Source organism: Nematolebias whitei, chromosome 22 (genome assembly GCF_014905685.2).
Source record: "Nematolebias whitei isolate Nwh7 chromosome 22, NemWhi1, whole genome shotgun sequence".
Taxonomy (NCBI): domain Eukaryota; kingdom Metazoa; phylum Chordata; class Actinopteri; order Cyprinodontiformes; family Rivulidae; genus Nematolebias; species Nematolebias whitei.
The window spans coordinates 14,173,136-14,189,883 of record NC_056519.1 but is presented as its reverse complement, the minus strand read 5'-3'; the positions used below and the strand labels follow the sequence as shown (position 1 = coordinate 14,189,883).

At 40.6% G+C, this 16,748-nt stretch overlaps 1 protein-coding gene across 1 annotated transcript in view; it reads right to left on the bottom strand.

The window, feature by feature from the left end:
- The window catches only part of snd1 (staphylococcal nuclease and tudor domain containing 1), a 205,072-nt gene that overhangs the window by 10,338 nt on the left and 177,986 nt on the right, over positions 1-16,748 (bottom strand). The window contains exons 19-22 of the mRNA XM_037696080.1: positions 13,900-14,023; positions 11,280-11,349; positions 7,993-8,106; positions 4,956-5,159 (exon numbers count right to left, since the gene is read on the bottom strand). Of these exons, the coding sequence (XP_037552008.1) occupies positions 4,956-5,159; positions 7,993-8,106; positions 11,280-11,349; positions 13,900-14,023 (512 nt within the window). The remainder of the gene's footprint in view (positions 1-4,955; positions 5,160-7,992; positions 8,107-11,279; positions 11,350-13,899; positions 14,024-16,748) is intronic.

Sequence of the window (16,748 nt, the reverse complement as noted above, 5' to 3'; positions counted from 1 at the left end):
GTTGCCATCGTTGAGGAGTTTGTGGTGCCAGGACCGTTTAAAAATGGCTTAGTCTATAGACCCTATGCCTGAGGAGGGGAAAGCATCAGATCAGGGTGTAATACCTTAAAACAAGGAGGAATGAAATGTGGGATTTTATTTTTTAAGAAAATCTGCTAACATTCAACATTTTTACCACCCATCGTTTGCCAATTTTTTATTTTATTTCCAAAGATTTTTCTGATTAGGTATTTATAGTAAATCTTATTACCCATTTTCATTCTTTGTCACTGTCACACCACACGAGCATGGCAGAGAATTGAACCTAAGACTTTTCAATCCCGAGTCCGCTGTCCTACCACTTTGTGCCACAGCCGACCCTATTCTAGAGAAAAGTCGGCTTGTCTACGACACAGCACCCTCCCTTCCCCCTTAACTCGAGAACAGTAGTTGCCAGCGGGGGCAATCAGACCAAATGACATGGTTGACACTGTTCTAAATCTGGCTGCCTCAGGCAACTATTACTGAGCCGCCGAGCTTTGCTAACATCTCATTTATGACATCAACATGTTGATTACATGTACCGGTGGCAGCAGCTTTACATGGCAGCCTCTTGTACCTGGCAGTCTAAACAGCACATATTTCTTAGGTACATTTCCCTGTACCTTAGAGATCTGTGAAATAATGGAAAACACCTACAGGCTCACAGCCTCCTCTGTGTTGCAAATACAAAGGGTCTCTCAAGAGATACATTTGCATTTAAAAATGTTCCAACATTGAAGAAACCGAAACAAAGTGATGCGGGAAGACCTCGCAAATATTTGACAGAAATTGCAGATACAGGCAGCAACCCTGTCCAGTTCCAAACCAACAACAGCCCTGCATCTAATGTAAACTCCAGTGCTGCTGGTTAAAACAATATGGGCAAGGGAAGTCTGAGATTGTCATTGTATGTTCTCATACAGTGGCAAAATTAGTTCTCTGCATTTAACCCATCGCACCTGGGATACACCCAGGTGGAGCGTTGGGCAGCTATGTAAGCGCCCGGGGATTACCATATTTTCCACCGTACCCATCACACCGCCCTATAAGTTGCATCAGTCCAAATATGTCTAGAAAAGTGGAAAAATCTATAAATATGTCACTTCACTGTATATGTCGCACCTATTATGCGTCACCCCTGACAACCCGGAAATGTGGGCCAGTGTGCCAAAAATCTATGGGCTGCCAAATGGTGGTCGCGGGAGCGTGCACAGGAGGACTTTAACAAGAATAATACTTAAAAACAATTATTTGTTTGCTAGAAATTAGTAAAGATGTGTCTTAGTCTACGTTTTGCTTAATAAATGCACTTTGACGGTCAAATCATCTGTATTTCCTTGAAATTTAACAAGATAAACACCTAAAAACTATTTGTTTGCTTGAAATTATAGTAAAGTTGTGTCTCAGTCTAACATTTGCTTAATAATAAAAGGATTTTATTATTTTATTTTATACGGTCAAATCAGCTATATTCGTTGCCTTGGTGCTCTGGGTGCGCGCAGAGGGAGGAAAAAAAAATAAGGAGGAACGCTGCTCGTTTCTTCGAAATCTAACAAGAAAAGCACCTAAAATTATTATTTGTTTGCTCAACATTATAGCAAAGGTGTGTCTCAGTTGAACTTTTATTTAATAAATACACTTTAATGGTCAAATTAGCTACATTTCGCCAGGGCGGTGCAGCTGGTTTGACTTGCTCCAAGCAGAACAAAAGTGGGGGGACTATGGCAAGCCGATTGTGCCATTAATAGCTGGTGAAGATTATCAGTCATCCAGGTCATTATAAATTCAAAAAGGTTCAAGACAAAAAACAAAGTATAAAAAAGTCCAGTTGTTTTTGTATTGAACTTTTTTGTCATTTGTCATGTTTACCCATTACATGATACAACGGCATGCCTTACTGCTACTACTACTCTTCTGCCATATAGTGGCAAAAAATTGGACTGTTCTTTGTTTTTTTTTCAGTTAGAATGAATGAAAACATGGGAAAAATCCATAAATATGTTTGTTTGGCCTGTAAGTCACAGGGCATGTAAATTATGCAAAAAAAACGCAACTTATAGGCCAAAACATATGGTAGGTGTCTTGCTCAGAGACACCACGACATGTGGGAATGGCAGGAAGTTCAACCGCGACTTTCTGGTCCCCAGTCGGCGGTCCTGCCTCTACCCCATCTCAGCTCCACAAGCACACGCACATCACATTCAAATATAAGAGCTTCGTATTAAAATCCCACTACAAATGCGTACAAAATAATTCAGGGTAAGCTTTAGATACTGACTTTTATTCTGCATGAGTGGGGCACAATAAGCAGATTGATATGTACATTACACTGAAATTGTTTTGTTTTCAACCTATTTTTCTTTTTAAAACCCAAATGTAATTTTCTTCTCCTGAAAATAAAAAAGCCAGCAGAAGGCATAAGATCATGATTTCAGCCTGACTTTCATACTGCTCGTCCCTTGCTGTGAAACTGTGAAACAATAGCTGCCCACATGGTGTGCATTGTGAGCATTTACTAAAATACAGCTTGAGGTGGAAAGGCACTTGAAAAGGAAATGAACTCCAAATGGATGAATATCTGTCCCTGCTCTCAGTCTTTTGGGACAATGCCACCCTCAAAGACTGGTGTTATCCTTCAGTGCACTTAAGACTGACTATTAATGGATGCTCAAGTGCCAATGAACATTACAACCCATCTGTTATATAATGCTTTAGAACTTGAGTACAGATTACAGTGACCATGTTCCAATCTGGATAAAGAACAGAGACAAAATGGATGGAATATGAAAAGGCCACTTTTACAAGAGGTCTGATAGTCTGGACGAGTGAAAGAGGGTGTAAAGTTAGGAGGTTTGCATGCTGCACTATCAAAGGCTAAAAGAGATGAAGAACGAGGCACTGATCCAGAGGGCGGCCAAAGGTTATTTCTTAAAACATTTTTTGGCCGTTGCTCCTGCAGGACTGTATTTTTTGTTGTGGCACCAACAGCAGGCGTCATGCCGCTCATGAATCTTTAAGTCGGCGTGCATCTTGGAAACAAATGGCTCCACCTTCACAACCACTACTGTAGATCACTTGAACAAAGTAAAAACTGCAACGGTAAATCAGAGCATCTGACACGGCAAAGAGTTTATCCATACCAAGTGACTTTATAAGAGAGAAATCCTTCAGATCAACAGATACGATGAATAAGAGCTCAACTAGTCTCGCCAAACCTGAGCTCATTTTACCAAGTAGAAAAACGTAGAAGATCAGTGATGGCTCAGAAATTGGAAATGGACGAGTGGAATCATCAACAAGTAAATTTGTAGAGCTTCACGTCAACACATACTTGTAAGCACTTTGGCAGCCCTGCTGCTTGTTAAGCTTTCTCCAGATCAAAATATCCATCTGTAGCCAGCAAGGAGGGGGCAAATGCGTGTGGAGGCACAGCTGTTGCATACTAAGCAGGAACCACAGGATTCAACGAAACCTGAATCTATGTGAGCAAATTATAAGCCTATTAGACAAATAGCTCAGAGATTTTAATCACTGTCGTTCATCTGTAGGGTTCATTATCCCAAGACTGAATTATGATCACTGGCTAGTCTGTGGAGGCCAGAAGTCAAAACACAACGATGCAAAGAAGTGAGATGTTACTGACAAACGTGTTCTTCCAAAAACGTCAATTAAACGTATAAACAGTTAAACACTGTAGGCACATTCGTGTTTCTTCATGCATTCAATTCTGAAATGGAAACGGACCAGTATTAGAGCTGTAACTACAGCAAGAACGAGTATCGTCCCTTTTCCTTATCTTTCATGTACAGAACAGGTCTGTGGGGATGTTTAGCATAAAGAAAAAAATAAACGAGCAAAGCTTCATGGTTTGACGAAACAGCCACCATCTACGTCAAATTGTAGAGGTGTTTAAATATGTGCAACTGTGGACTGACAAGTGACAAGGGGTGGATAAAGAGTTTGCAATTGAAAGCCTGTGTTATTTTCCATTCAACTGTGAGCTTACGTCTACCCAAAATAAATCTATCCACGAAAACTCATGGAACGTGTGCATCAGCGTTGGAACTTTTCCATCTATAGCAGCAAAATGGCGAGCCAAACATTTGTGAACCCACTAACTCTAAGGGAAATGCAGAAAGAGTTATGTACTTTGTGCACTTACAAAAAGATGAAACGTTCCCGTCTCTACGCTGCACCCTGCTTGTAGGAAACATTTTGACCAGGAAGACTTCAGATGAACAAACAAGGCACATTTTTATGAAGGGGCTCAGAAAAAGGTGACATTAGCATTTCATGTCCTACCTTCAATTGATCTTTTATATAACAGCAGAGCTTTTTTCCTCTGTACACATCGGCACGAATAAGTAGGGATGAATATCAAATTCAAACTCCTAAATCACTGCCAGTGGTTCATCGGTGTCTCAATCAACAGAAAACTTCTGAATTCTGGTTTAAAACAGCTCAACTTTGAGACAGTTTCATATTACGCTTGTAAATAACGGGGACTGAAGCAGATGATACGACCAATACTGAAAAAGGCTAAATAAAAAAGGGCCATCTTTGTTGGCAACCTTTCCATCATGTTGTCAGCCACGGCTCTAAACAATTTCAGACTGACAGTTCAAATACAAGCACTTTCCCTTTGACATGTTTAACTACCCTGCTGCATCACAAGCTGCAGAGGCTGTTAAGGAGTTGCAGGTCGGACCATGAATGACTGCAGGGACATCTGTTCTGTCAATATTCCACACCCAAACCAGAGAAAGAAATCTAGAGAACGAGATGTTCCAGAATTCTCTTGATGAAACACAAATTAAACAACAACATGTCTATTTAGAAAAGTACAATGAAAGGATTTGTTCCCACTTTGTGAGCTACTGTTTTCATAACTCACTAAAAACACATTTCTACTTCTCTCTTCTAATTTCTCTTACCATCTTCTGCAGATGCTTCTCCTTGCGGATGTCCACCATGACCAAACCCTCTTTGACCAAGCCGAGGCCGACGTCATCCTTGGTGTCTCCAAACTGTATTGTGACGTGTGGGCAGATGGCACCTGAATACTCCACGTTCATCAGACACTGGCTGTTCTGGATGTCCCGCACAATACAGTCGACCACATCTGCACGGGCATCCTCCTGAAGAAGCAAGAGGACGAGGATAGTTTAATAAGAAAGTCAGGATGCAAGAAAGGCGAGGACATATAAAAAAAATACTATTTGTCCAAAATGTTAGAAAAATGCTGGCAATGAATCAAAGTAATCAGTCAGTTGGTTCAGCTACTTCAAGAAAACTGTCTTTTTCTTATCTGAAGTCCTCCTCATGAGGCTGTCTTCTTCTCTTCACACTCAGGTACTGTAGCTGCCTCACCCTCTCCTGTTCCTAACCTTCGCCCCTCTGAAAGGCCACTATTTGATCGAACATATGGTGAGGACAGGAGAACAGCTGCAATACAATCCAGACCTCGTGTCCTCTAGCAGTCTGGGTGAAAACAAGACAAACAAGGGAGTCGCAACTTCAAAGACAAGACGACAGTAATAATAATAATAATTTAAATTAAATTTAAAAAATCAGATCCATCCCTCCCTTACACCATCTATCGCTTTGCTTCCTTTCTTTCTCGCCCTGGTCTTGTCTCCATGGCAACCGCCTTACAGCTAGCCACCCTTGGGCATGTGCATGTGTGTGTGCGAGCGAGCGTGAGAGCGAGTGTGAGCAGGGAGGCTTGTTCGAGGCGAAAAACTAAGGGGCTTTTTTTGTCCCTTGCCCCCCTCCCCCCGGTCAACTTGTCACAGGCGCTGTGGGGAAGCTCCGGGCACGAGGCAGACAAAGAAAAACAGAGGGAGAGCTGACTGTAAAAAAACAAACAAAAAAAAGAACAGGATGACACTTATAAAGAGACAATGCTAAATTAAAACGAGCGTCTGTCGGGGCGTGTGTGTACGGACGGGAACAAAACCCTAAAACAACATCATCTAAATCCTACTTTGACTTTTATTATATTACAAAATAACATTCATTCAACTGTAGCCAAATATGTCAGAAACGTCAGTGCCCCTTTTATTTCTTAACAAAAAAACAGCAACACCTTTTTAAACCTCAGCTTTAACATCAAATGTCTCTTGAATGTGCTTCCAAACTATTAAAGACGACCTTCATGAGAACACAACAAAGCAGTCTTCAGAAAACGATGTTATCTGAGAGGTTTTATTTTTGACGTGTTACGTGACCTTTACTTTTCACTTTCAGTTTTTAAAAGTAAATCCTGCGCTGCTGTGGATCTTGCCATTAGAAAATGTTAAAGGCAAATAAACGAGCAGAGCTGTTAGATTGACAGCGTAGCTAATTTCAACTGGACTTTTAGTTTTTTTTTTATTTGGCACGTTAGAGCAACTCAGACAGTTCATTTAATTTCAGGAAAATTTTTGAGTGAAGACGTGTGAGTATTCATGCCAGTCATTAAGAGAAACTAAATAAAGTCGTAGCAACAGTGAGGTGTGATGAAATGACGTACGCAACGCTTCCTACTTTGATTCACGTCACTGGAATGCAGCTCGATTAAAAGTTTCTTCTTATCCCGCGGAAACAAAAGAACAGTAGGAGTTTTCCACGACTGTGAGGTTTTTTGAAGATGCTGTCACTTTATAGAATACTTGATGAGAAACAACAGGGATGCAGCCGTACGACAGACTTCTAGCGCCAAGAAAAGAACTTTTCTGAGCGACTATGAAGCCAATTATGACTTGTGGAGACAGACGGCTTGTGCAGGGCACTGGGTGCCAGCTCATGAGAGGAAGGTAGCAACCTTTCTAGGAACGGTTCAGCACAAGTGGGGGCACCCTGCTGTCAGCGTGGCAGGCGGCAAAACACAAGGAGGGAAGGAGCGAGATGAAATGGAAGAGCAGATGCGGAGTGACAAAGACGGAGTGAGCAGGAGAGGTGTAAGGTGCATGTCGGCTTCAAACATGTGGTTCAGCTTTTTGTTTGTTTGTAACACGGAGGTGATGCTGGTGTCCCCTGGGCAGCACCAACAGATGGGCCACTTTATTACAGACTCATGAGACAGCTGACAGCACACAGCTCAGTGCTACAACAAAATCTGAAAGGATGATGTGGTTTAAACTAAATAAGCCATTACTTTATTCTTTTATCATTGTCACTTAAATAAAAACAAACCTCACCACTCTGCAGCCACAGAATAAGTTGGTCATGCTGGTTGCAAATGCAAAAAAAAAACCAAACAACCCACCCCAACCTTATTTTGTTAAAAAGCTTTCTAAACGGATAAAAATGAATCCGCTGAAATAGTTCCTGCAAGAACATAAGGCAGGATTTATTGGCTATGTGGATGAAACTGGAGCACACAAACAAATCAGATTCTGTGGGGCCGCATTGATTTTAGCATCGTGCCATTAGAAACGTGAACACTACATATTTTACGTAGAGGAAAAATTATTTAAAAACGGGGTTTAACGCAGAACCAATCCAGAACATATTAAAAGCTAATTTTGGTTCACTTTGTAAGTTGCTGGTTCAGGATGACCTGCAGTCATCGATGGCTATCAAACACGACGACTACACAAGCACACGACGTGCTTGGTTGATGTTATTTAAGTTAGCACAACGACAAAGTTAAGGCTGCAGAAAAAATAACATGCAATCCCCAAAGAATCAATTATTCTCTAAAGTTCTGCACACATGAAAACCTACAATTGTGTGTGTGCCTTTTTATGTTCACTTTGAACAAGATCTTTTGTGCACAAGCCCATCTTTGCTGAACGGAAACTCAGCTCCGTCTATCAGTTCTAGATTCATCGCCCCGCGTGGCGTGCGTCTCAAACACTTTTCAAGCATTGCCAAGAAAATTCAACTTTCAAACGCTGGCAGAAAATGAGTCTGAAGAAGCTGATATGTCAAAGTTAATGTAACAGCTTGTGGCTGCAGCACGCGTGTTTTCATCTGTGCGCTTACATCCTGTGGGACCTGGATGAAGGCGAAGGTGTACTCTGTGGCCTGTGCTGGCAGGGTCCTGGTGCTGAAGGCAGGAGGCATCGTAGCCAGACGGGTGCTTGACACGACTTCTCTCTGAGGGAGGACACGGACAGGACAGAAGTAAAAGATTTAAATGTGTTCATCTGTTTTTCTCAACCTGCTAATGCAGATTTTATATGTATCAAGATGTTTTCAACATAAACATTTGTGTTAAAATGATTCGGTTGTTATTAATCAAGCTCATCAGTCCAAGTTAATGTTTTTATTTAAAGGGAACAAAATGTCCTCGTGTTTTTGAGACGTGTTGAAAGAAACTCCAGCCTGCCTGTTGGAGACAAACCAATCAGGTAACAGATATTTGCTTTATAAATAACTGGTGTTGCAGCGCAGGAGAAAAACAACTCAACATACTCTCCAGATGCTAAACCAGCCTTATAATGCATTTCTCTTTTTCTTGGATTGTGAATCAGTTCTGTGATATTTATGCCACTTTAACAGTGACAGTATAAACTGTGAAAGGAGGACAGGTGCCATTTCTCTCGATAAATGACTGGATACTCTTGAACGTCACCTTATAATCATTTTACAGCTGTTGCTACACCTGCAGAAGCCCCTTTAACCAAGCTCCACCGAAACACTACACGCCACCGAAACACTACACGTCTAGTTGATACACAAACTCACCACAGTTGATGACTTGTCTAAAGGGCCACAGCTGTAATTGTGTCAATGTTCGTGAAGCGTTCACACTATTGTGATCCATTTTTCATTTGGACATTTTTCCGCATCGTTTTCATCCCGCGGTTATCAAACTATTTAAACAAATCATAAATCAAAATGTTTAGCTCGTTCAGGAGAAGGGTGCCATGACTTTTGGTATTGGTGCAACTTTAGCTTTTTGAAATGTTTAGCCTTTTCTGCCACTTTTTTCTCGTAGAAAATTAATTGAGCTCATTTTACATCCTTCAAATCTTTCACATTTTGTTCTGCTTCAGCTTCTTTCAGCTTCCTTGTGCAAATTTAAACCTTTTTTCAGCTACGTTCAGCAAATCTCAGCTGTTTTGCTCTCCTTTCAGATTATTTCTGTTACATTCAACATTTTTGTGCTTCTTCTAATGGCTCCTTTCAATTTACTTCTGCTATTTCACCTACTTTTTAGCTGTGTTATACTAATTTGAGCTTTTTCAGTTAATTCCACAATTTTTTGCACTCATTTAAACTTTTTTCAGTTTAATTCATGTGCTCTCTCCACTTCCTTCTGGTAATTTAAGCTTCTTTCTACTATTTTAGCTACTATTCAGCTGGCTTTTGTTTGCAAATTTCTGCTTTTTGTGCTCATTTCTGCTTCTTGAAGACTAATTGAGTACACTTGTGTTCTCTCCACTTCCTTGTATGTATTTTCAGCTACTTTTCAGCTATTTTTTCCCACCAAATTTCAGCTTTTTTTTTATTTTTTTTTTTAGCTAATTTACTAATTATTGTGCTCATATCTGCTTATTTAAACCAACTTCAGCAAATATGTGTTCTTCGGCTAACTTATTTCAGGTACATTTCAGCACGTTTTTAGCCAGTTTCAGCTGTTTTTTCAGCAAGCTCTTCAGCAATAAGCATTCACACTACAGTTTGGCAGGAAATGCAATTTCTCTAGTTATCTGTTTATTTGTATTTTTAATTATATTAAAATGTACTGCTGATAAATAAAGGCTTTTCTTACAGGATTTCATATGGGCAGTCACCGTTATGCCCAAGAATAAAACTAAGATCATCCTGTGTACTCCAAAAAATAACATTATATGCAATGACATAAGCAGGAAACACACTGGGAACACAAAGACGTGGTGCAACATTGGAACTGCGTCAACTAATGCCATTAAAACATAAAGGAAGTGCCCAGCTGAAGCAGCTGAAACTAAAATAACCTTTAAATTTTCCTTTGTCATCAGAAAAAAACTTTTGGATCAACAGACATGTTTTTCGACATCGTCTTTTTAGTGTTGGGATCCATGGGTGTCTCTCCAGAAACATTTCAGTCACATATTTTTCCCCCTCATCCATTTTTAAACATCAAGGCTATAGCTGCACATCAAATGATGATTTCCTGAAAGTTTCATTAACATCCATCCAGTAGTTGTTAATATTTTGGTAACAAACGAACTTCATACACACAGACGTACAAAAACATTATCATCCACTTTCACCTTTCAGTGGTGGGCAATAAAATCAAGCCTGTCTGAGGTCTGATCAATAACTGATCACTGCAGGCCACGCTGTGGTGGAAAGTCAGACAGATACAGCAGTTAGAAGTCAGAAGGTAATTTAATGACCCCTCATAGCTTAGGTTAATAGGTTCACTGGAGTGTGCAGTCTAGACAGAGAAGATCTTGAACGTTCATTATAGATAAAACGTTAAGATTTATCTACCAATATTAGACTTTGATGACACTTTAAACGTGGGCTGTAAAACTGAAATGACAAAAGTGCTCAGCTGTGTTTGCTAATGATCACATAATAATTCAGGTGCTGACCTGTACCTGAGAGGGCTGACAGTATTGTCGACTAACAGCTCGTGACACGGGGCCACAAAAATCAAGGTTGGTCTGACTCAACCTGAAATGACGCAAAACTACTACAGATGAGGTGCTGTGGATATCAGCTTGTCTTTTCTGTGTGCACCAGGTCAGCCTCAGAGAATAACACTTTCAGCAACATGCCAGGATGCATCGCATCTGCCAGCCAAACCACGATCTGTCCCCTGCTCCGAGGTCAGTCGCACACTGTGCCGCTCCACTGCATCATGGGAAAACTCCCGCAGGGTAGGGGAGGCTGGCCGCATCAGCCACTTGGTGATGATGCAAGCATGAGTGCGCACGTGGGCAGAGACAACTACGCAGGGTGAAGTGCCTTCGTCATCGCTGAGTAAAATTAAAAACGTATCCGAGGAGGGGGCTCTGTTTTCTTGCTGCTATGAAAGGAATAAAAACGATGCACTCGGTCGCACACTTTGTTTTGCCTCAGTGACAAACAATAAAAGAAAAACAAACACGCCGCCTTTGTATTCGTCGTAAAAATATTCAGCTGAGAGGACAAGGGAAGGTTTCTTTGAACATGAATTTTAAACAACTTGTGAATGAAACACTAGAATCCCTTCGGCTGTGGGTTTGTGTTCTGAGCACAACAGTCCTTTAACGACAACTGTTTTTTTTGGTTTTTTATTCTCCTCACACACTTGATCACAAAATCTAATTCCTCCTGAAGAAGTTACTCACGTTGCCATAGTCGATGTAGAAGACGTGAACCTTTGCCGGTGACTCAACTTTCTCCACTCTGGCTCTGTACCTGCAGCAGCAAAGGAATAACAGGGGGGTCGGGGGAGAAGGAGGAAAGATACGAGGGGGGGGGGGGGGAGGGGGGAGAAAGAACAGAGCACAGGGAAACACAGATGAAGACAGAGGGCACAAGTGGAAAAGGAGATGAGTAAATGATTCTGTGCTTATTTCCCTGGGGAGAAGGTGTTGGAGGATCTGTCTGTTGTGATCGGGGTAGATGAGTGGGATAGGATGAGCAGGCTGGGGGTGTAAGAGGGAGGGGGGCAGAGGGGATCTATCAGGACATGGGCGGGATGTGAAAATTGCATGGAGGCCCTCTTTGCAATAAAACACAGAGATTCTAACTTGTTTTTTTCCCTTGTAGCAAACTGCATAAGTGCATTAGTGCTAATCATGAAAAGCCTGCAGGTTTTCTCAATGCAATGTTGAGTTTTCTAACAGTTTAAACTTTTATAAAAAAATAAACTATCATCAGCATCTACCAATCGGTGACGGATTAAACAAAAACTAAAGGTCAAACTACAAAGAATCTGCACAAGTAGGCCTGTCACGATAACAAATTTTGCTGGGCGATTGTCTCAGAAATGATTGTGATAAACAATAAAACTGTTTGAAATTTGACAATAATTAGTAATTATTGTCAAATTTAAGAAGAAATGTTGGTAAATTTGTGTGTAGTACCTGTTTTGACCACTGTATGGCAGTATAAGACAGTTTGAACCGAAGGATGGATAGTGAGGGAGCGAGCAGCGTGTCGTTAAGAAAAATGGGAGGGAGGCCCCTTGACTTGGGCTGTCTCGTTCTTGTTTTTCGGTTCTCAAAATGTCAGACGCTCAGTGCGGTTTGAGCTCTTTAGCGTAGCATTTTTCACACAAAGCTTTTAATATATAATGAGTAAACAAGTTCTCAGCTTCTTTTTGCAGAGAAAACCAACTTTTTACATGAAAGCACGGGTTTCAACTGTGAATTTTGGAGCTTCGACAAGACAGAGGTTTTATTCCCTTAAGGTCGGCCTGTTAGCTTAGCTTGTAGCTTAGCTTGTCAGTTTAGCTGCTTTTAACAATCCAAAATCGCTATTTTGGATTGTTAAAACAGATTTTAAAGAGAAAAGAGAAAGGGAGGGGTCAGTGAAGAGCACCAGAGTTGAGCCTTTTGTCATCCAGTGTCTTCAGTAGAAAGAGACACCAAGAAACGATAAAGCTGATAAATGAAAATGAGGTTGATAATTTTAATTTATCATGCAATTAATTGATTTATTGTTTATCGCAACAGGCCTATGCACAAGAGCTCGTTTTCCAGCACACTCGATTCAGCGCATCTTTTCATCTGACCATCACTTGTCCGGTACAAGAAAGACAAATTGGCTGCAAAGAAGAAGTGCAAGAAAAAAACAAATTAGGCTCACATGGGTGGAAAGAGACTGAGCAAGCAAACGTAACGCAATAAAAAAAACAGCAGACGGAATGCGACGGAGAACAGACGTTTTGTTATCTTCCATTCACTTTGTGGTGTTTTGAGACACCTTGAAAGGAGACTTTTAATTACTCTATTGAAACAAGTCTGTGTCCCAAATGCATCACAGAATATGTAGATACAAAAGAAGAACAATGCAAACTTAGACATAATTAGTTGGCTGATATACGAGTCTGGTAGAAGCAGGATTTTTATTTCATTGTTAGATTGCTTTTCAAACACGAGGACCAAGTCTGCTTGTTGAAAATGATTTGTATTAGTGACGTGCAGGACGTTTTCTTGTTTTGTTCCAAAAGCAGAACAGGAAGATGAAAGAACGCGGAGAAGCACAAAAGGACAGCACCTGTGTCAGGTGAACATTTGGTTTTTAATCAGCTTCCTGATCCTTTTCCCCTCCACACTGTCTCCTTCTTGACATTCTCCCTCCACTCGATGGCTGTGACTTCTATCTGTCCCTGTGACCATCTGTAAGCTTCAAACATCCCGTGAAGAGTCAAGATGAAAAGATGTGCGTTACTGTAAAACAACTTGCTACTAAAAACAGTGGCAAAAAGCTAATTACGTTGTTGTAAATGCCTGCAGTGAACGCATCACAGGCTAAAAACAAGACGAGTTCGAATCATCTGGCTTTTATATTTGAGAATAGTGAAATTACAAGCCACAAGCTTTCAACAGATGTTAAATTGGAGCCAGCAAGCTTTAATTGACATTGTATTCTGCAACAAAAAAAAAAAAGCTAATTAAAGCCAATTTAAGAGGAAATTAATAATTATAATTTATTATTATTTTTTTTTTTTTAGAGGAAGCTTAACATTTTACATGAATGACAAAAAACATTACAAAAGGAACCGCTGCAGCAAAATTACTACCAATGGCATCTGAATAGCTCAGAACGTTATCCTGACAGAGATCCACAAATCTCTTCTGACCACAGAATGAACAACTAATTAATTTATGAGGGTCCACTAAAGTTCTCAAATAAAAGCCCAAACCTGCACAGACACTGATCTGCTCGTCCAAAGCACCTGGCAGAGAGGCTCGTTGTTTGAGAAGCTAATGTTCAACATAAACAGGAAACTTCACGTACCATTCACCATCAGCAAACTTTGCGAGGCAGTAGTCCCCCCGGCGTGCAGCGTAGGACCCTTCGACCGGAGGATGGGCAGCGATCTCTGCTCTCATGGTTTCCATCAGACTCTCTAACTGGCTTCCTGAGAGAAACGCAGACAAGGAAACACACTTCTAATCACAACCGTTTCCTTCGCTTCTTCCTTGGATGCAGACAGGTTTGCAGTCTTCAGATAAAGAGAGAAACTTTTATTTTACCCCAGCACTCAGTGATACTTTACTCAGTTTACTCACTGACCTGCACAAGGCGAGGTCAGTGAACAAGGCCAGGCTGATTCTGGCAGATCCTGATCACCACTCCGTGGTGAGTTCAGGTTGCTTCCATGTGGACGCAGGTCTCTGCTGCCCAGATGTAGAACAGACTGAAAAACTCATTGATCCCTGTAGCGATCAGGCTTCTCAACAAACGATGATTTCTGTACTGTTATTTTAATGTCTTGTCTAGTACGGATGTTTTATGTGCCCGTTGACTGTGAAACTATTTGCCCCACGGGGATAATAAAGATTCTTGAACTTGAACTTAATGACAAATTAAATGCATTCCAACAGAGCTTTCAACTTTGCTTGTAGCCTTTTTTTTTTTGTACAAGATCAAATATATGAAGGTTTTGCATTAAAATATTTTGCCTTATAAAAGCTCTCACACAGCTTAAATAACACATTTCTAATATCTTAAATGTTTTCAATAATATTGTAGTTAATTATTTCAGTTACTTTAAAGATATATGAAAATATACTTCTAGCCCAATATTTCATCATTAACAGCAGCAGTTAGAAAAAGGTCAAACGCCATCTTAGCCCCTTTATTAATAGACACCAACATTATACAAAATATACTCCATGCCTTTGGCTGCAGTTAAGCCCATTAGCCCTTTGCAGCTTATTCTGGTTTGACCCTGGTGGTGAAATAGAGCCGAGTTAAGCCAGCTCTCCCAGTGGGCCTTTATGGCCTATCAAACTGTTATATCATGAGCGTCTGCCTTATTATGGTGGATTCAAAGTAAAAATTTGGCTGTCAATACTTTGGGGGTGGGATTTAGATAGCGAATCACCGCTTTGTTGGAGCCAATGACTGCTGTAAGTGGCTGCCTGATTTGCACCCATCAGTTGCAATCGAGGAGCTGATTGTGAACACCTCTAAGCATGTGCATCTTCAAAAGCGCCACATTTCCAGTGTTTGTGTAATGTGTACAGTACGTTTGTGTATTTCAGAAAAATATTTATGCACGCATGTGTTTTAGAGTGTCCGCAAATGGCTACGTGCTACGATGTGGAGCCGTTTGAAAGCATGCGCCAGTGTGTATTGGAAGCAATTACTGCAGCCAGTTTAGTGAAGTGGCCAATATGAATTTCCATGGTGATATTTTTAGAGGCCATTTACACAAATCAACCACCTGGAGGGGGACATGGGGGGGAAAGGGCCAGATTAAAGTGCAATGGATCATCTTCGTTGCCATTTGTATGATAGGAAACCAAATGGAGGGAAATAAGCTTCTCTGTATGTTGGTATTCTCCATGTGCAGGTTAACTCTGGTTCTGCAGTGTGCTGCTTGTTACAACATGCCTTCTCCTGTTAATATGTTTTCTTGCAAATAAATGCAGTCAGTGTGCGTGTGTGTCCTTTGTGAAGTTCTGCTGATGATGCATGTTGCTACCAAACAAACAGCTTGCAGGCAGACACTGTACACACCTTTCTATTTCTGTACAAGTGCTGCTGGTTTGTCATTAACACCTAAACTTATTTATGCTGGTGGAAAACAAGAAAATATGAATAATGATGCTGTTTTCCCACAGATATCTTTGCTGAGACAGGCAGACAGCTGCCAACTAATAGCACAGGAAACATTCATTTGCATGTCTAACTTGGAGGGAAAAACACGAGGAATGCAAATAGAGTGGAAAGGGAAAACTGGGAGCTCAGTTTGATTCTGGACCGTCAGGGCAGAGGTGTCCAAACACCTCATTGGACACCCACTGCTACAGTGATTGCTGGTGCTGGTGATTGCACGTTCACACCTTAAGCCTTTTCTAATGTGTACTATTTTATGTTAACATGTGAGCTACTGGATGTGTCACTGTATGTTTGAGCACCCTGGTGATTTTTCTGTAAAACTGACCTACCATGTGATCCGCTTTTAGGAGGAAAAACACCATTTTTAAACACTTACTATTCAGATAGTCTCTAATGATCATTATTAGCAGCAAAAAAAACCAAAAAAAAAAACCAACCTCCCTATTCTCTTCCTTTATTGACAGCAATAAGTAAAAATGCATTGTAAAAGTATGTGATGTTAGGAGTTAAAACGTTTGAAAAAAACAATAATAAATGTTGAAAAATCAGAAATAAATCTCGACTATAATTTAAATGAATAGGCAACCTGCTCTAACCACTACTGATAAGGGTCACACAATCACAGCAAAATGTCAAAAAACGTCATAACATTACAGTTGAAAAAGCCCAAAGGGAACGCTCATCTAAAAATCATTAGTTAGACAATGTTGTTGCATTAAAATATTGATAAGCAGTAATATTGTGCATTCCAAAACATACGCTAGACAAATAGATTATCAGTGTTCAGAAAACTATTTCATAAGCACCAACTCTTAGAGGTGGATAGGCTATTAAAAATTTTATATCAATTATCTTCATCCGCTTCTTCCTTTTCTGGTTATGGGGGTCATTGGCGCCCTTGTCCAGCAATCACTTTGCGAGAGGCGGGGGACACCCTGGACAGGTCTCCAGCCCATCACAGGGACACGTAGAGACAAACGAGACAAACAAGACAAACAACCATTCACTCTCTCACT